The sequence below is a fragment of the Vespa velutina genome, chromosome 9 (assembly GCF_912470025.1).
Source record: "Vespa velutina chromosome 9, iVesVel2.1, whole genome shotgun sequence".
Classification (NCBI taxonomy): Eukaryota; Metazoa; Arthropoda; class Insecta; order Hymenoptera; family Vespidae; genus Vespa; species Vespa velutina.
Window position 1 is genome coordinate 972,324 of NC_062196.1, and position 21,245 is coordinate 993,568.

Below are 21,245 nucleotides of genomic sequence, written 5' to 3' on the forward strand. Positions count from 1 at the left end.
CTAATTTATTTATTCATTCTATAGATTATATTTTTCACATAGTCTCAATGTTTATTATAATATTTTATAAATATTAAATGTTCATCACAGCTAGTTACGATGGATTTTCTTTATCGACAAGATAACAAATTATTATAGCACATTATTGTGTCAATGCGATACAACTGATAATACTTTATAGTATAGTTATATTGATGAACTATCATTCTAATACGTAATATTGAATACCAAGAATCTTAGGAATTTTTAGATATAAGTTAAAATATAAAGAAGGTGTCACAAATTAAAACGAATATAGAAAAATATTTTATAGTACAAGCGCTCTATTTTCTCTTTTCTTTTTGCATATATTCTGAATATTCGAAATATGTCCATGTGCAATGCTATCACGTGACCTGATAAAGCGAACGCAATTGTCGATCGCCCATACTTACATAACAATCGTAGTATTTAAGTATTTGCAAAAGTGCATTTCGTGATCAAAGTGCATGAAAATATTGGGTTGGTTAAAGGTTAAAATAAAATACTTCACACTTTGTACATAAATCTGCACGATAATGTATTAGTTGAGTTCAATTTATTTAATAGAAAAAAAATCGAAATATAAAAAAACCGGCCGTGTAAGAACGTGTAAATTTCTTTGCCATCCAAAAAATCATCGACCGTCTAGATTTAACGAAAAGAATATTGAAATAATTGTACGTGTATAGTCGCATTATATTTATTATAAAATAAAACAAGGTTAATCAAATATCCTTGCATTACATTTTGTTTAATGGTAACGACGTTTCTCCCATAAAATTATACTATATAATATGACGATATCGTTACAATTTTATGAATTACGATTCGACCTCGTACAATATCTCGTAGTAATGAACAATTGTGAAACCTAATTTCTTTTTTTTTTTTATTTTTCTATATTTCTGATAGATTTGCTTTTTTCTATCAGTAAATGATCGTTCCAGTTCAACAATTGTTTCATGCACTATTTTGTGCTAATTGGATCTAGACGATCTTTGCAACGACGAGATATGTATTTTCGGTCCTCTATATTTTTGGTTTGCACAATTTTTCGAACAGACCCATGGAGCATAATATATTGAACCAACATTTATTAATATAGACTTAAAACTTTATATTAAGTAGGAAATCAATACAATAATGTATCATTACACATAGTACTTGATATCCATATTTTATGAAGAAAAACAATGTTCGAAGGCACACATGTGCAACAATTCTAATTAAAAGTTATTATACGCTGCTTTAAAATACAGTATTAAACGTTTTGTTGTTTTCGTAATAAATATAATTATCACAGGAAGTCTGTGATATATACCATCTTTTTTTTTACATATTTTACGAGAGAAGCATATTTTCTTTACAATAAAAATTTCAATTTTAAATTAACAGTTAAACCGTTGATTAATATCAACTTAAGGTATATTGTGTATATATATAATGAAAAATATAAATATAATTATAAATATTAAATAAAATTATGTAAAAATGTAAATTGAGAATGTGCATATGCTATTATATGTATATGTATCTCAGAAAAATTATAAGCGTATTGCACTCACCCTAAAGATGCTATTTTTCCTATTTGGTTTATCGATGTATAAAGACACATTTAGCGATCCTATTAACTTCATTATGATTCGTAATATTAACAATTGCCACACACTTATTTTACAACCTTTGGCTCAATATCATTGTTACGTCTTTGTATAGGCCCATAAAGCTTAACTTGATAATATTATAGTCTAATTTTATTTAAATTAATTGTTTTTAATTAAACTACAAAAAAAGTAAAAATAAAAAATATATCAAATTAGAATAGTTGTTTCACACAAAAGTAAAACAACTGGACTACAAGAATAATTTAAACAAATGACATTATGAACAATATATATATATATATATATAAAATTCATTTTTTAAATATAATGTTAATTTAAACTTTTATTTCAATGTGTATTAAATAAAGAAAAAAAATTAGGAACAATCTCATTTAACTGCATAGTTATGTTTTCCGGCAAATATGCATTGATTTTCCAGCAAATGTGTATTCATAAAATATAATCTAGTAATTTAGTAATCACAAGTGAATTTGCATGTATTATACTACGTATTTTTAATAAAGTTACTGTGCAATCAATAATAAAATTACTCATCTCAGTAAAATGATAATTTTTATAAATTAATAAAATATTTAATTTACTAGTAAGACACTGTGCTTATATATAGCAACTGTATACGATATTAAATGTTATATGTTCTTTTCATTAAATTATGTATAATGAATAGATACTTTATAATTAACAGAAAATTAATAACATATCGTCACTCTATTTTGACGAATTTTCGATACGTTCCAAAGAAAATTTAATTTCTTCATATATTAGTCTTTCAAAATCAGAAAATTACACTTCTATTTTCTTTCTATTCTAAATTGAATAAATTAATATAATTCGAAGCTGTATATATTTACAAATTAATTCTATAAAATTGATTATCACACATAGTAATTATGCAAAAATTTATTATGTAGTCCTTCCATTTGTTTTAGATTTCACAAAGGCTTCGTAAGCTGCAAGCTCTTTTTTTTCCTTCTTTAAGTTTCTATCCTCAAATTCCAACCTGTAATTAAACACTTAATCAACGCGTATACAATTTCCTTTAAGTGTTGGGATATGCAAATAATAGTAGTAAACCAAATTCAATAATCTGTTAAAATCCTTTGACATAAGACATTAATGTATACAATTTTACAAACAAGTTACGTATATTATAAAAATGCTAATTGTGTGTGTGCGTGTGTATTTGTGTTATTTAAATAAATGTGTACATATTATTCCGATCAATATTTTGTTATAAATTTGTACGTATTATTATTTGTATTATATTTAAACAATATGTTTAATATTTTAAGAAACTTTATCAGATTAATGAACTTTACATAATATTATTCTAGAGAAATGTACTGCAAATGAACAAGTGTATATATATGCTTGCATGAAATTGCATATCCCAATATAAAAAGCATGAATATATGAATGAGATTGGAGTATGTATATTTAAAATTATAAAACATTGATAAGTAATTTTAAAATGTATATACTATTTGTTTGATTTAAAAGTATATGCTTCATATTATGCACACGAATATATCTTGCAAAAAAAGTATTAATCGAGGCAAAAGTTATAAAAAAGACAAGTCATATGACAATTAACTACCATTATTTGCAATTTCTTCTTAGCTTATCAATTATTTATAATTGCTATATTTTCTTTTTCTTATAGTTCAATATAACTAGAAATTAAAACCGAAACCTTATCATTATATAAAATTCACATTTTTTAAATGTCTGTTATATAATATAGAACTGATGTTGAATAATATATTTGCTAGAATATTCTTAAGTACATACCTAACATATATAAGTTATAATAAAAAAAATAACATACCTATGTAAAATTATTCTTTCAACTATTTTTTCTGTTGTCATATCATTGCCACTATCCAGTAACTTAAATTTGTTTTGTCTTTTTGGTTCTACATATGGATCCGAGCCATCTTCACATGGCATTATTGATGTCTGTCCATGACACACGATAGAAACATTAAAGTGTTCCATAAGATCTTTAGTAACCTCATATGGAGCACCAATTACAACTTCATTCACATACTAGATATGTAAAAAATTCAATTCCTTCATTTTTATATATAAGAAGATTTATATGATTTAAAAAGAAAATTTCACATTTTTTTAACGAATCTTAGTAATGATATTTTTCTAACTGTTCAAGAAGATAAATATAAATTTATATAGAAAATATTTCTGGAAAATTATGCTTAATTTTATCTTTTTTTAAGTGATTAAATTAATACATTTCCGATCTGAATGATCTTATGAAAACATAATTTGTATTCTATGTAAATAGCTCACCTTACATGCTAGTACACTAAGAACACGTTCATGAAGATTCATGATTGGATGATTACCACATTTGTAACGATTAACAGCTGGATCTGTATGGAGGCCAACAATAAGATAGTCACCCTCTTTCTTTGCAACTTCTAAGAAATCTAAATGTCCAACATGAAATAAATCAAATGCTCCAGCAACATAAACAATTTTATCATCCGGCTGAGGACTTTTGCCATCGCTAAATTGTATAATTTTTTGAGTAGTGGGAAGAAACTGAGAACAACCGGTCCATGGGCTTCGCGCTGTGCGATCTTGACCCATACTTTTGCTAGGTTCTCTATCAACAGTATATTCACTATCTCCTTGTTTGAAATGTTGACGTGTCATTAAAAGCATACGCCCTACAAGATCTGTAGTTGAAACTCCTGCCGTTCTTTGAACTTCTCTATAATAATTATATTATTTAGTAAAATAAATAATTATCTGTATTTATGTAAAATATTTCTCTTCAGTTCATTTTGTTATACCTGTAACGACCAGCTGCTTTAACTAAATGATAAGTATCTATTCCATCTGCAGTCATTGTTATGTCATCACCATGTACACAGAAATCACAATTGTATTTATCTAATGTTTCCAATGTAGTAACATAAGGAGCACCTTCGACTACTTCATCTACCCATTTTATACCACGAACCATTTTGTATCTGAAACAAAATAAGAAGAAATGTTGTTTAAATCCTGTTTATATTATATATAGAAACAAAATAGAATTATAATATATATATATATATATATATATATATATATATATATATATATATATTTATTGATAATACTTTGTATTATTTAAATAATGTAATAAATAGAAAAAGTACCTCTCTTGTTCTGTAAAAACTGGAGGACCCTTATGCTTTGTAATTTCTGCATCTGTATGAACACCAACCACCAAATAATTTCCTAATGCTTTAGCCTGCCTTAATGAATTTGCATGTCCAAAATGCACCATATCATAACTACAATATAAAATGATATATTTGAATCATCATAGGATTCAAAAAAGTAAAAGATCGAAGTGAAATATACGAAAATCCGACGGTAAGAACATAGCACCGGAATAAACGGAATTGTTTGAACTTTTACATTTACAAGGACTGTGAATATTACTCCAACACATATACATACATTTTGTTCGAATGATTAATTAATCAAGCTATAGTATTGATCGCTAGTCTTTCTTACAATCACAGAGACAGTGCGTCTCTTATCTTTCGACATACTTTATAGAGCACGTATCGAACAATGATATGCACGAAAATTGATCCTTTTTTGACACGAGCAATAAGAAGAAACGAACAATGTAAGTTTTATAAGGCACAAGTGAAACGTATATTTTCACAGTATCAGCTTATCCTTTTTTTTTTTTATGTCACCTGTCAAGTTCGCGCGCTAAACACGTGAAAATCGAAAGGTAAATGATACCGCACAATACATTTCATTCATAAACTCACCACCCGTCGCACCAAACACGAACTTCTTTTCGAGATTCTGTCATATTCACCAAAAGAAAAAGTACAAACACGTGTACACCAGTAGACGTTCCCTTTTTTATCTTTATTTTTCTCCAATCACTTGATTAGAATATTACAAATAAGATCGAATGAAATACATACGTCAACTAATTCTAGAAGCGTACTACCCGCGACACCGGCATTGCATATCTTTTTATTAATCGAATACCGCTCGTCCCTCCCCACCTTTCCACCCTTCGCTCGTTCATAGTCACGCAGAATGACGCCATCGCGTCATAATTTAACTTACTCATGAGTATAAGACATAATGGTGATACTAGAATCATTGTTTTAAATGAAGGAAAGAATATTCTCATATTTTTTCAGTAATTTTTTTTAGCAATTATTCCAAGAAAATAACAATCATGAATTTGTAATTTTGAATACTTACGCATATTAAATGAGTTGTTGTAATACTCGTCAAATAATATTGATCGTTTTGTTATCCAATGACCAAAATCAATGATTTTAAAAAATAGCATTATTTAAAATCTTCGCACATAGTTGTACAATGAAGAATAGATGATGAACATTTAATCATCTGTCATAAAATTTATTTTTCCTTTTTTCTTCTTTTGTTACAATAAAGTAGAATATTGATTAAATATGTAAAATTAATGTAATTTACATCAATTTGATAGATTTAGATTTTGAAAATAGATAAAAGCTTTTTACAAAAATGTAACTTAAAAGTTACGCATATATTGTGTAATAAATATTATATATATCGATGTTCTTAATAAATGCTTCTCTCTAAATGGAAGTAATTTTCAAGGCTACTTGATAAAGTCGAATGAAATAATCTTTTGTACAGTTATGTTCTCAGTATATCAAATTAATCGACAAAAAAAATATCTATCTTATTTCCACTTATATCTAGTTGATAAATTCCTAGTTGAACGCTTATTTAATGCTTAGAAACTGTATAACAGTTACTTATACAAACATTTTGACTTTTTATGTACCGAATTATATTTATAAAAATCGTTAAAAAAATTATAATAAAAAATTATAGGAAATAATTTCTCAATGGATGGGATATTAAACAACGCCAAAAAAAAATACTTAAAAAATATTTTTTATATTAAATTTATTATAGTCTATTATAATATAATCATAGATTATATTAATTTATTATAATCGAACAACATCATAAAATATATCTATGAAGTATCCTGTAAATTACAAAAACATTGTTGGTACGTAGAAAGTTAAAATAAAAGTACCAGTTATAACATCTTCACCGATTTATATCAATGCGATAAAAAGTAAGAGTATTATCCATATAATGAAGTAAACTCTGACCTAATCGCATGATGTTTGATAAACGGCCCAACCAATGAATGATCAGAAAATTTTATTTTACAGATCTATCAAACGGTGACTGTACTTATTATTTAATGATAAATTCTTATCATTAAATCATAAGGAAGATAATAGCAGAAAATGGTAAGATAACGTACGTGTTTCTTACCAATAAAGGCTGATAATTTTAGAAATTATCGCTTTATAACTTATTGCCACACGACCATTTAGTTACTTTCACATTATGCCATTGTTAACGATTTTAGTAAACATACTATCATTTTACTTTTACATTTATGCAATACTTAAATAAAAAATTAGAATGTATTATTTAATATAAAAATTACCAATATGTAAACAATTTTCTAAGACTACATTGCATGTAATTTAAGATTAGTATTTTCAATTTCCATAAAATACTGCACATTGTGTACGGGTTTTCAAAACAAAATATGACTGTGTCTGTACATACTATATACTATATTTGTGCCCCATCACAATGAGAAGCGCGTATGGAAAATATTATCTGCTATATTAGACAGAGTAGTTCTCTTTTTGTTCTTTTTGCTTATTATATTACATAAATAAAATTTTGTTCTGGAATAAGCTATGTCGATGTTAATAACCATTCTGTTGTCTGTAACTGCTCCCACCACCACTTCCTCCATATGTACCACCATTTTGACTATAACTAGAGCCACCACCACTGGAAGCTCCTCCAAAGTTATTCTGAGAAAATGATTTATTGCCATAACCACCTCCCATACCACCTGGACAAAAAATGAATATTTCACTAATACATAAATAAATTTGGAATCTACACGATATATTCTTGTCTTATAAAATTATATACTAAAAAACAAAATGTAATATTATTTGTAAGAAACACAAACTTTAAATTATCTTGACCAAATCTAATTTTCTTAATTAGCATAATAAAGTGAACATGTGTAGCAATTATATTTTAAAGTACTTACCACTACTACTTCCACCCCATTTATTTCCACGATCGTTTCCACCAGCACTGCCACTGCCGCTACCACTACCACCGCTACGATCAAATCTCCCATTCCTGTCACTTCCATCACGTCCACCACGTGATCCTCGTGAACTACCCCCACGGCTACTGGATCCACGACTACCACTTCCGCCATTACGACCACTGTATCGACCTCCTAAACAGAAATATAAAATTGATTTAATGAAATTATATGAATCATAATGATATATATAAAATAACTTTATAATTACGTTTATAAATGCCTGGATTTCTTGAAAGTTCATAAAGTTTAGGATTTACAACTTGTTTTGCTTCTTCTAGCACTTGAATAAGATCACTAGCTTTGTGTGCATTTCCAGGTGTAAAGAAAGCATATGCAGTTCCTGTTCGTTGCGATCGTCCCGTACGTCCAATACGATGAACATAGTCTTCCGAGTTGGACGGATAATCCAAGTTTATCACAAATTTGACATCTTCCACATCTATACAACAGTTCTCATAATTATTAGGGAAAGTAAAAAATACTTGATTCTTTGTGGTGGGTAATTAACTTACAAAGCGAACTAATTAAAGCTGCAATAAGTTTCCTTGCAAATAGAATTAAAATTTAACTTCGTCATAATCAGAGTAGAAAAATTTTCAATAAAAATTGCAGTAGGCAAACTTAATGATTACGAATAATACCAAACACAATATTAATTGCTTTAGAATCAGACACGAAAGAATCAATATTAATAGATAATAAATTCCATTTGCAAGGCACGTTAGTAACATAAATAAGTTGACCACAAAGAGCAAGTGTACATATTATTTACCTGTTTGAGCCTAAAGCTGGAAATGTAAATACATTTTTGGAAATGTAGAGGAATCAGAGCTCAGATGGTTCTCATAGAATTCTCGCTTAATGAGTGAGCGAGCTCTACATTTATTCTTAGTAACTTCACACCCTTCTCTCCCGCACCAAAGTATGGATCTGTGCTGGTCTTTGAAAATTTGGTCCTTGTGCATTGCTTCAGTAAGGTTTGAACATTGGATGAGCACCATATGCGCATTCCACTCAACCCCATGTATACTCCATTGCGTGCTTAGCATCAAGGATTTCTTTTTGTTATTCGCTGAAGTTTTATAAAGCTATTACCAACTGCACGGAAGATCGTAATTTATCGATTTACCGACGACTTTCTTCGATATAACGAATCATCTCTCCAACCTGTTTAATAATAAAACCTAACACTGCTTCAAACTCGTAAGTATTTTAAGCAGTCTTGCGATACAATCGAAACATACCTCATAGAAAAGGAAATTTATAAATTATGATTTTAGAATTGATATGAATGCATTAATTCTGCAAATATTAAAACGTAAATCGATACTATATCCTATTACTCTAATCTATATCTATCCGGTTTAATTGCCCTATATATATTACAGATTCCCTAACATTATTACTTCCATACTTTGGACCATCGCAGGTACAGAGTGAGAGTGTGTTTTTTCAAGTGGCACGGCTGAGGCACAGCGTTAGTTTAGCTTGTTGCGAGGGGGCGAAGACCAGCAGTCACGCCCCGTTCAATTATATATTCCAAAGCAAACTCTCCAGAGTTCTTATCATTGATAAAACTCCGTCGCATGTGCCTCTGAAAACACATAGAACAGCACGTTAATACCAGACTGACAAGACTTGTCTCAATCAGAGCAAAATCGAAAAACAAACGTTTCTATCTTCTTACCTGCTCATTTTCGACCTTGCCTGAAATATCTTGGCATACTTTTCACTTTGATAAACTTTTAAAATTCTATATATATTGCTTGTATGTACGCGTTCTGAGATTATTTTATACGATGTCAAATTTCACTCAAGTCACTTTGATTTAGAATGTAAGATTTTATCAAAATTGAAAATGTATGTCAAAATCCACCTAAACTAATGATGAAACTAATAAAGAAACAAGTTAAAAATTATTCCTCCTTCTTCAGACTTATTTCTAAATGGATCATATTGGTAGTAACATTTATTTGTACTTATAGAGATTTTTAAATTATTGAATCTTCTAAATGGGTGAAAAAAATTAAATATAAAAATGGCAAAATAAATATAAATTCTAAATCATTAAATACCCTGCTCCATGATATTCCTAAACAATCTTAAAGTTATCTTCATCCACGCTGCTTAGGGACTAACGTCAATCAGTCTGGCACATGCCGTTATCCGTTGCCACATCACAATATTAAGACTCTCACAACCGTGAAACAACCATCGCAGCCTGACCCTTACATCATACCCACACTTGCTAAAACAGAATCTTACCTAAACCTCTTGCTGCAACGTCCGTAGCAACTAGTATTGCTGATCTGCTATTCCGGAATTCTGAAAAAATCATTTCTCAGTAAAAGATAATAAAATGATATGTATTAATGATAAATTTAAATATAACTTAATTTATTTAAAAATGTGTATTATCAATATATCTTACGATTTAATACATAATCTCTTTCTTGTTGACTTTTATCTCCATGGATGCCAATTGCTTGCCATCCATATCTATTAATAGCTCGTGTAATATCATCAACTTTTCTTTTTGTTTCAACAAAAATAATAGTTTTATTTTCTGGTTCATTAGAAATCTCTTCCAAAAGTTTCATTAATTTACTTTCCTTTTCATATTCTTCGCATACATCCACTATTTGAAGGATATTATGATTAGCTGCTAATTGTAAAGAGCCAATATTGATTTGTATATAGTCAGTTAAAAACTCTTCTGCCAAGTTACGAACTTCCTTTGGCCATGTTGCTGACCACATAAGTGTTTGCCTATCTGGACGTATTTGTTCTACAATTTTTCTAATTTGAGGTTCAAAACCCATATCAAGCATTCTATCTGCTTCATCAAGTACCAAATATGTACATCTACGAAGATTTGTTGTACCACGTTCCAAAAAATCTATTAGACGACCAGGAGTTGCTATACAAATTTCTACTCCCCTTTCCAGATCTCGTGCCTGTGGACCTTTAGGAGCTCCACCAAAAATGCAAGTATTTCTAACCTGTGAAGAAACTCCAAAGTCTGATGCTACTTGTTGTATTTGTTGCGCAAGTTCTCTTGTAGGTGCCAAAATAAGAGCTATAGGACCATCATTTCTACTTAATCTAGGTTGATGATTAATATGCACTATAGCTGGTAAAATATAAGCTAATGTTTTTCCAGATCCTGTTTGCGCTATGCCAACCATATCACGTCCAGACAAAGCAATAGGCCAACCTTGTGCTTGTATAGCTGTTGGTTCTCCAAAACCTTGTCTTCGAATTTCACTTAAAACATAATCTGGAAAACCACCCTCTTCAAAATAAATATTGGGCCCAGGGACATTAGAGCCTTTTACTGTGATCTCTTTATCTGAACGGTAAACCTCAACTGTATGAAGACTTCTTGTTGTAACATTAGGATGTGGTTGATAAAAGTCTTTTCTAAATGGTTGCAAAGTGCTCATATCCCATCTAGGTTTTCGTAATCGTTCTCCAGGCTGACGATTTTTAAAATTATTACTCCCAAAATTGTTATCTCTGTTTGCACTACTTCCAAATCTTCCACCACTGCCTCCATCTCGTCCACCAAAACGGCCTCCTCGAGAACCACCTCCGCCTCTCCTATCACCACGTTCACGATCACGGTATGCCCTATAATATCATCATAAAATTAAATAATAAAACCAAAATATGAGTTAAAAAAAACCTTATTATGAATAAAGGAGAATAATGCTAATTAAGTATTTAATGTACATAAAGTATTAATTTGTATATCAACCTAATTAATTCATATTCAAATTCATTAAACACATTTTACTTAATTACATAACTTCTTATAAAAACTAAAATAGAAAACTAATCATATACAAAATCAACAAATAATAGTATTACAATGAAATATTGATTTATGCAATAACAATGATAAATGTATCGAAAATTAATAAATACACTTAAGCATAACAATTTTAATATTATTTTTATGTTATACAAATGAAAATATTTTTGTGTTTTTGAATAAATACATTATAAGAAATATATATGCATATATATAAATTAGAATGTAAATAATATGAATAGTCATTGTTTGTTAGAACCAAGTAACGTTCATATTTAAAAGCTCTTCGATCTGTTTAACGACACTAAGTAACAAAAGATGTTGTTACATATTATAAATTACTTAACTAAACATATATATGTGTAAATCTTTTATTTTTGTAATAATATATTTGATATAAAATTTATAAAAGCATTTCTATAAAAATAAATTAACATAATAATGGCGTTATAATTTATAAAGAGAATAAATCAACTATGACGTACAGTCAACATGGAGAATAGTCAAAACGTAGAATGGTTAGTTAATGTCAATGGAAATTTTTACATTTTTAAAGAATTTTCAAGAATTCATTTTATAATATAAAGTAACTTACATCGTCATGAAGAAGCTTATTGGTTTTTAAATAAATATTCCAAAAATTTCTTGAAAAAATCAATGTACTCGCTAAAAGAAGAACACTACTTGACGTCCGATTCCAAGGGAACTCACGAATGATCATCATGGTGACGTAGTATACGGACAAGAAATAGTCCCTGTTTTATTTAACACATTATGCAAAGTAAAAATAAATATATATTTTAAATGATTTTTATATTTATTATAATCCATGAATTTTTATTTTATTCGTTCATAAATATGTTTTATTCAAATTTTTAAATATGATTGAATAATATACAAATATAATATACCGGAAGTCACCAACGATAGTACAGGAAGGAATATGTAATTGTCAAATAATATGATTTGTTATTTTAACTTTCCGCGCAAAAAATGTACTTTCGCTATTTGTCAAATTTAAGTTTTTATATAAATGATTCTTTTTGTATTCTGGAATAAAATAAATTAAATTTTCTATATACTTATTATAACAATAAATAATTTATATTACAATTTGTTTACAATTTCGCAACATACAACAAAAATAATTAATATAAAAATTAACTTTTAAATTATGGAATAAAAATATTAATTTTCCTGTAATCAAATATAAAAAATAAAATTAATCTTATTTAATACAAAATGAAAATACCTAAATTCTATTAATTTTATCTTCATAATTATTATAAATAAAAAACGTGTAAATAAATACTCAATAATTTATTAAGAAAAAAACTAAAACTATATTATCACAGTTACAATGATATTAACACATTGTATTGTATTAAACAACAAATTTTGAATAAAGTTATGTTATCATGATATGACTTTTCAATAATAACAAAAATGTGTCTTTTATATTTAGAAGTTGAAAATATTAAATTGTCTATTAATTTTTATTATTTATCGCATAAATATATGTGTATAATATCCATATTACATATAATATCCATAATTATCTGTCAGCATAGCTAACAAAATGATTTTTTTATAAGCAAGTCTTTGTCATAAATGAATTAATTTATACATTTTATAAACTTAAACAACTAAACTTCAATTTCAATAGCAACAAAATAATAACCTTTCAGTATACAATATTTTTTCATCTAGAATTTTTCTAAATTTATCATACTATACTTAAAAATAAACTATTAACAGAATAAACATTAGGCATTTACATTTTCGTAAAGGATTTAAAAGTAGGTTGTTTCTAATATACCTACTGAAATAGTACTTACACCATTTCCTTCACAAAATGTAAACTCACTTAAGTTTTTTAACTTATAACATATTCGGTAATCCGTCTTATAATACCAATTATATCTTTTTCCCTGTTTTTTTTTATATTTTCGATATACGGTATTATCAGTAATTAAAAAGTTACACAATATAATAAAATATTTGACTTAGAAACATACTATTAATTCTAGATAAATGTTTTACACATATCACATTTATCAATACTTTGCTTTCATGGGATCTATTTTATCTTGCAGCAAAGTACATTGTTTTTTACATAAATCGAACCACATGTGCTATAGAAATATACTTTACATTTTTAATAGCATGCTATCATTAATAAGTTTAAATTGGAATTAATATGCAGCACCTCTATATTGATAATTATTCCCATAATTATCATTACCTCCGTAAACTTGAGACATATTTTGACTATAACTTCTCTGTGTAGTATACCCATAACCAGTATTTGGACTAATTGAATTATTTTGTTTTAAGTTACTATAACTAGTATAATCTGATCCTGAGTAACCACTTGATCCAGATTGATAAGAATTGTTAGAACGAATACTTCCTCGTCCTCTGAGAGTACTACTACCACGTCCTCCTCTACAATCAATATTTCCACGTCTTCCACCACTTCTGTCTAAACTTCCGGATGAACTACAGAAACGTTTAGCACCTAAAATTTGAATATACATATACTAATGTTATTCTAAATCAGTATTTGTATGTAATTAACTTTGAAATAAATAGTACAACAAGACATATATATATAAAAACACACTTCTGTTTCCAAAATTTCCTGATTTGGCCATTTCTGCCATTTCACTTAATCTTGGATTAATATTTTGTCCAGCTTCTCGTAGCACTTCTATTAGGTCTCCTGCATGTTTCATATTATGACTGGTGAAAAATGCATAAGCTGTTCCTGTTTGTCGTCTACGACCAGTACGACCAATTCTGTGTATATAATCTTCTGATGATGATGGGTAGTCAAAATTTATTACATATTTGACATCATCCACATCTGTGAAGCAGGATTAATTAAAAGTAATAAAGCTGATGATATTTATAATGAATAAATAGATATCTTCATATGTATAGTTATAATTACAACATAAGTATTATTTCTGTTCTCGTTTGTTATTATTAAGAAAGTATAATAAAATAATAAGTTATCAAAGTAAAAAAATATACAATGATTACATTTATTACTTTACCTGTTCTTGTACAATTAATTTTTAAGACATTTTATCACATGTCAGTAGTAGTGATTTTGTAAGACTTCTTTATTTGAACTGATCATCTTATAATATATCTTTTTAATTAAAATTAATTCAGACATTAAATTATTATATAATTTTACTTATTAAATATTTAATAATATTTATATGTAATAATTAGTATTATGTTAGAAATAAATTACATTTTCATAAAGTAATATGCAAAAACTTTTAAATAATCAGTCAATAAAAGAAGTTTGAGAATCACCCACCTTTTGTCAGGTATTTCCGACGTAAAATCAGCAAGCGTAGTGCTGCTTGCTTTTTAAGTAGACCAATTTTTGTTGTTTCATTATGGAAATATATCGTTGGCCTAGAGATTAGACAGACACAGCGGTGGTGTCTGGTTTTGGGATAGAGGCAGCATTTTACGGTTTAAGCCTGAGTGCATTGAATTTATAACTTTTACATTTTAAATAAGAGGCACCAAGTACAAAGTTTCGAAAATGTACTTGAGAATAAGTTATGAAAATTATAATAATCAAAGATAGAATATATTATGTATGTTCCTTCAAAAAAAGATTAATTACAATTCCTTTATAAGAAAATGTAATTTTCATATTGATTTATATAATACAAGATACTATTATGTTGTAGAATATATAATACTGTCATAAGATATCGTTATTATGTAACATGTAAACTGTACCGTGAATTATTAATCATGGTAAATTATAATATTTTTAGCACAAGAGTTAATAAATATATTCTAACATAATAAAAGTAAAAATGAAATTTAGATAATCACTGTGTCTGCCCAATACTGGCAGTACACCACATTGTGTTAGGGAACTCTGTGCCTCTGAAAAAGAAAAGCAGACAGACTTAGTGGTAGCTTGTGTGCATTTCAGAGCCCCACATTTAAAAGAAATTCATTCTTTACTTTTATTAATATAGTACAATGTAGTAAAAAATAATGTTGATATTTTTTTTATCTTTATTTTTTGTAGTTAATTTAATAAACGATCTAATTAAAAAATATATAGTTTTTAAATATATAGGGCTCCAAAATGTAGCTTAGAACAATAATCATAATGGTTCCAATGCATCACACATTGCTACACTCACAGCTGTCGGCCGGCCTTACTGCAATAACGCATCACTGGCTAATCCAATAAGTGTTGCCTATTCCCAGATGTATGCTACTTTACTATACCTACAAATGGATGATAAATTAAACTGTACACACCTAAACCTCTTGCAGCTACGTCTGTTGCAACCAAGATCGGTGCTCGTCCACTACGAAATTCCTGCAACACATGATCTCTTTCCTGTTGATTTTTATCACCATGAATGCTTAAAGCTTGCCATCCATCTCTTCTAATATTTCTTGTAATATCATCAACTTTTCGTTTTGTTTCTACGAATATTATAGTTTTATTTTCTTTTTCAGTTCCAATTTCTTGAAGTAGCCTATATAATTTAATATCTTTCTCAAATTCTTGACAAACATCTACAATTTGTACAATGTTATGATTGGCTGATAAAGTCAATGATCCAATATTAAGGTGGGTATAATCAGTTAGAAAATCTTCAGCCAAAGCTCGAACTTCTTTTGGCCATGTTGCAGACCACATCAATACCTGCCTGTCAGGTCGTATTTGTTCAATAATTTTACGAATTTGAGGTTCAAATCCCATGTCTAACATTCTATCAGCTTCATCAAGCACTAAATAAGTGCATCTGTTAAAATATCGTCAGAGAAAATGATGCATTTATTTCTTTTAAAAAAAAAAAATGTGAAAAATAGAAATTCATTCGGTGTTTACCTGCGTAAATTTGTAGTTTCTCTCTCCAAAAAGTCAATAAGTCTACCTGGCGTAGCAATGCATATCTCAACACCTCTTTCTAAATCATGAGCTTGTGGTCCTTTAGGTGCACCACCAAAAATACATGTGTTTCTTACAGCTGCCGATTCACCGAAACAATTAGCAACTTCTTGAATTTGTTGTGCAAGTTCTCTCGTTGGAGCCAATATCAATGCAATTGGACCATCACCTTTACTTAACCGTGGCTGATGTATAATATGCACAATTGCAGGTAAAATATACTATGAATAAAATAACACGTATATATAGTTTCCATAATAACATGACATTTCTTTCTGAGTGTTCGTAGGTAATTTAAGCATACTTTAATATTTCACATCTGTAATGAATTAAGACTCTTTATTTAGCTTACTCCAAGTGTTTTTCCAGAACCAGTTTGTGCAATTGCAACAAGATCTCTACCACTAAGCGCTATTGGCCATCCTTGTGCTTGAATTGCTGTAGGTTGTGAATAACCTTGTCTACGGATTCCTTCCATTACATAAGGTGGAAAATTACCTTCTTCAAAATACTGAATAGGATTAGGAACATTAACTCCTTTTACAGTTATTTCAGCATTTTCACGAAATTGTGCAACTTCTTCCTTTGATCTATTATCATGCATATTTTAATATGAGAAATTTATCAAAGGAATAATCTAATCATATAATAGAACATACCTGTTTCTAACAGCAGGATGTTCAATATAAAAATCCTTTCGTAATGGTTCTAAAGAGCGAGCATCCCAATTTACTTTCCTTAAACTTCCTCCAGGTTGTTTTCCCTTTAGTCCACCCCGTCCAGTACTAACACTACTTCCTCTTCCTCGTCCATTAAATCGACTATTAACATTTCCTCGACCATTATCACTACTTCCTCTATTACTTCCTCTACCACCACCTCCTCTGCGACTTCTGCCTTGATCTCTATCTCTGTTATACCTACATTATATATGAATACAAAATGAAATAAGAATAAAGTCTCATTAACATTAAAATTTTTTTTAACAATTTTAAATATATTATAAATATAAATCCTATAGATGAGATAAGAGATCAGAATGATAAATAAAAGATTATGAAGGGATATCATGGTTATAATAATACTTTATATTTATACTAGTGCAACACAATATAATTATGTTCTCCCAATTTTGTTAGAACTCTACAACTCTACACTGCTCTTTCAGCACTAACTACTCTTAACAACTGTAAGAATATCTTCATTTTAAGAGACTGGACCAAAAATAAGAAGACTCTGTTCTTTATAGAAGATTTTAAATGAAAAGTCCCTTCGGTTGATTGAATCTGTGTATTTGATAATTTATCGGTTCTAGATCTAGAACAATATTTATTTTCTTATGACCTTAACAATGATTTCAACAATATTGCTTTGGGCAGAAATCCTATATAAAAGCTAGCGCATGTTTTGCACTGTCACTAGCATAAAAAACAAAAGAATATTCTAATATTTATTTCAAGCCATACACAGTCTCTTTTCTCAGAATCATATGCCTTAGTTTTCCACATTCTATAATTTTATATATTTACTAAATAATTTATGAAGGGGCACTTGTAAACACTGGAAAAAATATTTTTTGAAAATACTATTAAAAGAAAATCTGTAATTAAATGATTAAATTAATTATGTCATTACATCCTATTTTAAATTGAATGCATAAATCACATAGGTTTACTAAATACTAACTATACGATATATAAAATCGGCATTTCAATTATTGATTACTGATGGCTGCATTACGGTTCTGCGACAGATTCTAGATATAACGAAAAATAACGCAAGTCAAATATAATTCGAATATTTCATGTAAAACTGATTAAAGCTATTTTTCAAGGAATCATTTTTTTAACAAAAAACCGAATTGACATACTGTACTTACATATAGAAATCCAAAAATTTCTACCGCGGCAAGCAACAGATTAATTCACCTTTGGAGAAAGTCCCGTACAAAACGAATCGATAAATTGCTACCAGCGAATAAAGGTGAATATCAACGATTTTATAAACCTCACCAAGTTTTAATCGTTAAAATGGACTTTAAAGAAAATGTTTCGATAGTTTATAAAATCGCGAAGATTGATAAACGAAAATGAGATTATTTTTGTGTTAGCCGGTGAATCACTCAGATCAAATTGACAAGTGAACTTCCGAAAGTAGTTCCGTGTAAACTGTTACCATGACATCGCGGCGGAGTAATACACTGATTCACATTCGTGAGTCTTCTTGAAATCCATATTTCCCAATGTTTGTCAGAGATAAAAGATGGCGCTCAAGCATAGAAAGTGTTTGTTGACTGATTTTGAATCATATCAATTAATAAAATTATTTTTAATTGTTTTCAATTGTTTATTTAAAATTTAATGTAAAGATTTTATATGGTATTTTTGTCATTCGTTGTAAATTAAAAATCTTATATTCATAGCCTAATTTTTATAATCTCTATTAAACAATTCAAAATTACCGCTAGTAATTAAATCGTTCATTGATGCCGCTATATTCTTACGTATTGATGCTGCTATATTCACATTAATCTATGCTGTGAAGCTAGGCACATAAATTAATCATATTTGGTCTATTTATGCGGCGTAGATAACTTTGCAGAGTATACAACTTTTATAAACATTGGAGATGTATTCTTCATATTTTTGAAGTCATAATGTCATCTGAAACAAATCATGTTAGTGATTTCAGTTCTTTAGAAATAATTATAATAATATATAATTATATCTAACCATGTCTCTTGTATCTAACCTATAGTAAAAAATGTAATAAATATACCATAGATGAATATACGTATTTTAAGTAATAATTCGTATTTTCAGATATTTGATACTCTCAAAGTACTTCATTTACCATCTTATCTTTCTGATCAGCGACGAAATGAATTATTTCAAAAATATGGTGCTATAAAAACACGTACGTTACGGCCTTCTAGTAAATATACTATAACTTTTGTAAAGTTTCCATCACATAATGCAGCAAATGAAGCACTTTTACGTTTACATCAAATAAAAGTCAGAGGACAGTACTTATCAGTAGAATTTGCTAAAAAATCTATGCCAATACAATTTTCTGAAAATGAAATTCATTATGGAGATATTATGAAGGATGAAATACATAAAGAAACAGTTAATAAATCTCATTTTCAAGCTTTTTTAAAACGGTTGTATGGAGGATCAATGAATCAAATTTTTACACAGCCACCTCCACCAAATATAAAATATAAATATGCACCACCAACAAAAAACACTTTGTTAAGAATAATTATACAATTATTGAAAGAACCAGCTTTTTATACTCAGGTATCGTAACTCACTTAAAATCTTTATTTTGTGTATTATCAACATTTTATTGTTAATATTTTTATTATTATTATTTCATGATACATTTAAGGTGTTACATTTAATGAATAGAATGAATTTACCTCCACCATTTGAAGAACTAGAAGCAGAATTTCCCATATTAAAAGAAATTTATGATATTGAGAAATATAAAGATATTTTAGGCGATGATATATTTGAATCAGTAAAAGGGAAAGGTAAGTAATTTTAAATTTGAGATATTTAACTCTTAATTTAGTTTTTTATTTCTTAATGCATTAGGTTTTTCACAAAATGATAAAAAAGAAAAAGAAACTGATGAAGAATCTGAAATAGAATCTGATGAAGATACTAATGTTAAATCCTTACAAAATGTACCTATAAAAAGGAAATGTCTACAATCTAAAAAACGATTAAAAATTCCTAAATTTATTAATCCTGCAAAACAGCCAACAGCACCTACTTCTATTCAAAAAACAATCAGACCAGAAGACATGTTTGAGTCTGTACAGCTTGGTGAATCTAAAAGTTTAAAAATTGAATTGAAAACCGTTGACAAATTATTAGAAGGAGTGGATGTTTTATCTGAACATAAACTTGATAATATTCGAGAAACACAAAGTGGATTTGGATTAATGTTTCCTACCAAGAATGTCGAACATGCAAAACAAAATATAAAACATTCTTGTGAAGAATCTCTTGAAAAATCTTCTGAGCAACCACTTGAAAAACCTTCTGATTTTATTACAAAAGAAGAATTAGCATCAAATAGAATGTCAATTAATGGTAAGAATATATTTCTAATCTTACCTGTCACTTATACAATAATAGAAACTTTGAATAAATGAACTAGTCCTATTCTATATATTGCATAGATCAAAGACTTCTTCCTGTTTTCAAAAATTATCATGCTGGAAAACCAACAAATCGATTGTATATAAAAAATCTTGCAAAACAAGTTGAAGCAAATGATTTGCACTATATTTACAAGAAATATGTAATACCAGGATTACCAAATACTGAACATGAGTAAGTTGTACAATATATGTTTGATTTAATATAATTATATACCAGATATATATTTTAATCATAAAAATCTATAATCATAGGTATAATGTTCGTCTCATGCAAGAAGGTAGGATGAAAGGTCAAGCATTTGTTACATTACAAAATACAGCTCAAGCACAGTTGGCTGTACAAGAAACTAATGGTTATATCTTAAAAGAGAAGCCTATGGTTGTACAGTATGCTAAAGTATCAAATAGCTAATATATACCATACATATATCTCACAGGAT

At 28.4% G+C, this 21,245-nt stretch overlaps 4 protein-coding genes across 17 annotated transcripts; 1 reads left to right on the forward strand and 3 right to left on the reverse strand.

Moving 5' to 3' along the window:
- Nucleotides 1–707: 707 nt before the first annotated feature.
- LOC124951934 (ethanolamine-phosphate cytidylyltransferase) lies at nucleotides 708–5,690 on the reverse strand. 5 transcript variants are annotated; one of them, XM_047501078.1, is made up of 6 exons: nucleotides 5,450–5,690; nucleotides 4,817–4,954; nucleotides 4,466–4,645; nucleotides 3,957–4,383; nucleotides 3,475–3,605; nucleotides 708–2,646 (listed from the first exon to the last, which is right to left on the reverse strand). In XM_047501078.1, exons 1-6 carry the CDS (start codon nucleotides 5,491–5,493, stop codon nucleotides 2,550–2,552), a joined length of 1,017 nt encoding a protein of 338 aa, XP_047357034.1. In that variant the 5' UTR covers nucleotides 5,494–5,690; the 3' UTR covers nucleotides 708–2,549. The 5 variants fall into 5 exon arrangements, with proteins under 5 accessions (XP_047357034.1, XP_047357030.1, XP_047357033.1 ...); XM_047501074.1 differs by having other exon boundaries at nucleotides 3,475–3,695; nucleotides 5,450–5,687; XM_047501077.1 differs by having other exon boundaries at nucleotides 708–2,659; nucleotides 3,475–3,695; nucleotides 5,450–5,687.
- Nucleotides 5,691–6,571: 881 nt separating this feature from the next.
- LOC124951931 (probable ATP-dependent RNA helicase DDX5) lies at nucleotides 6,572–12,427 on the reverse strand. Of its 8 annotated transcripts, XM_047501061.1 has the most exons (6): nucleotides 12,270–12,427; nucleotides 10,289–11,490; nucleotides 10,123–10,182; nucleotides 8,066–8,296; nucleotides 7,792–7,989; nucleotides 6,572–7,584 (listed from the first exon to the last, which is right to left on the reverse strand). In XM_047501061.1, the coding sequence occupies exons 1-6, from the start codon at nucleotides 12,275–12,277 to the stop codon at nucleotides 7,433–7,435; spliced, it is 1,851 nt and encodes a 616-aa protein (XP_047357017.1). In that variant the 5' UTR covers nucleotides 12,278–12,427; the 3' UTR covers nucleotides 6,572–7,432. The 8 variants fall into 8 exon arrangements, 4 of the variants coding, with proteins under 4 accessions (XP_047357017.1, XP_047357018.1, XP_047357019.1 ...); XR_007101762.1 differs by lacking the exons at nucleotides 6,572–7,584; nucleotides 7,792–7,989 and adding an exon at nucleotides 8,630–8,898 and having other exon boundaries at nucleotides 8,167–8,296; XM_047501062.1 differs by lacking the exons at nucleotides 6,572–7,584; nucleotides 7,792–7,989 and adding an exon at nucleotides 8,630–8,929 and having other exon boundaries at nucleotides 8,167–8,296.
- Nucleotides 12,428–13,167: 740 nt separating this feature from the next.
- On the reverse strand, nucleotides 13,168–18,820 carry LOC124951421 (probable ATP-dependent RNA helicase DDX5). 3 transcript variants are annotated; one of them, XM_047499769.1, is made up of 7 exons: nucleotides 18,508–18,816; nucleotides 17,288–17,548; nucleotides 16,981–17,218; nucleotides 16,569–16,849; nucleotides 15,989–16,482; nucleotides 14,301–14,543; nucleotides 13,168–14,195 (listed from the first exon to the last, which is right to left on the reverse strand). In XM_047499769.1, coding segments are annotated over exons 1-7 (1,845 nt in total). In that variant the 5' UTR covers nucleotides 18,510–18,816; the 3' UTR covers nucleotides 13,168–13,869. The 3 variants fall into 3 exon arrangements, with proteins under 3 accessions (XP_047355725.1, XP_047355727.1, XP_047355726.1); XM_047499770.1 differs by having other exon boundaries at nucleotides 14,078–14,217; nucleotides 18,508–18,820; XM_047499771.1 differs by lacking the exon at nucleotides 18,508–18,816 and having other exon boundaries at nucleotides 16,981–17,139; nucleotides 17,288–17,418.
- A 329-nt stretch (nucleotides 18,821–19,149) lies between these two features.
- LOC124951422 (RNA-binding region-containing protein 3) lies at nucleotides 19,150–21,239 on the forward strand. The gene is made up of 6 exons (XM_047499772.1): nucleotides 19,150–19,305; nucleotides 19,451–19,930; nucleotides 20,022–20,166; nucleotides 20,231–20,734; nucleotides 20,824–20,977; nucleotides 21,058–21,239. Exons 1-6 carry the CDS (start codon nucleotides 19,285–19,287, stop codon nucleotides 21,215–21,217), a joined length of 1,464 nt encoding a protein of 487 aa, XP_047355728.1. The 5' UTR covers nucleotides 19,150–19,284; the 3' UTR covers nucleotides 21,218–21,239.
- Nucleotides 21,240–21,245: the final 6 nt, after the last annotated feature.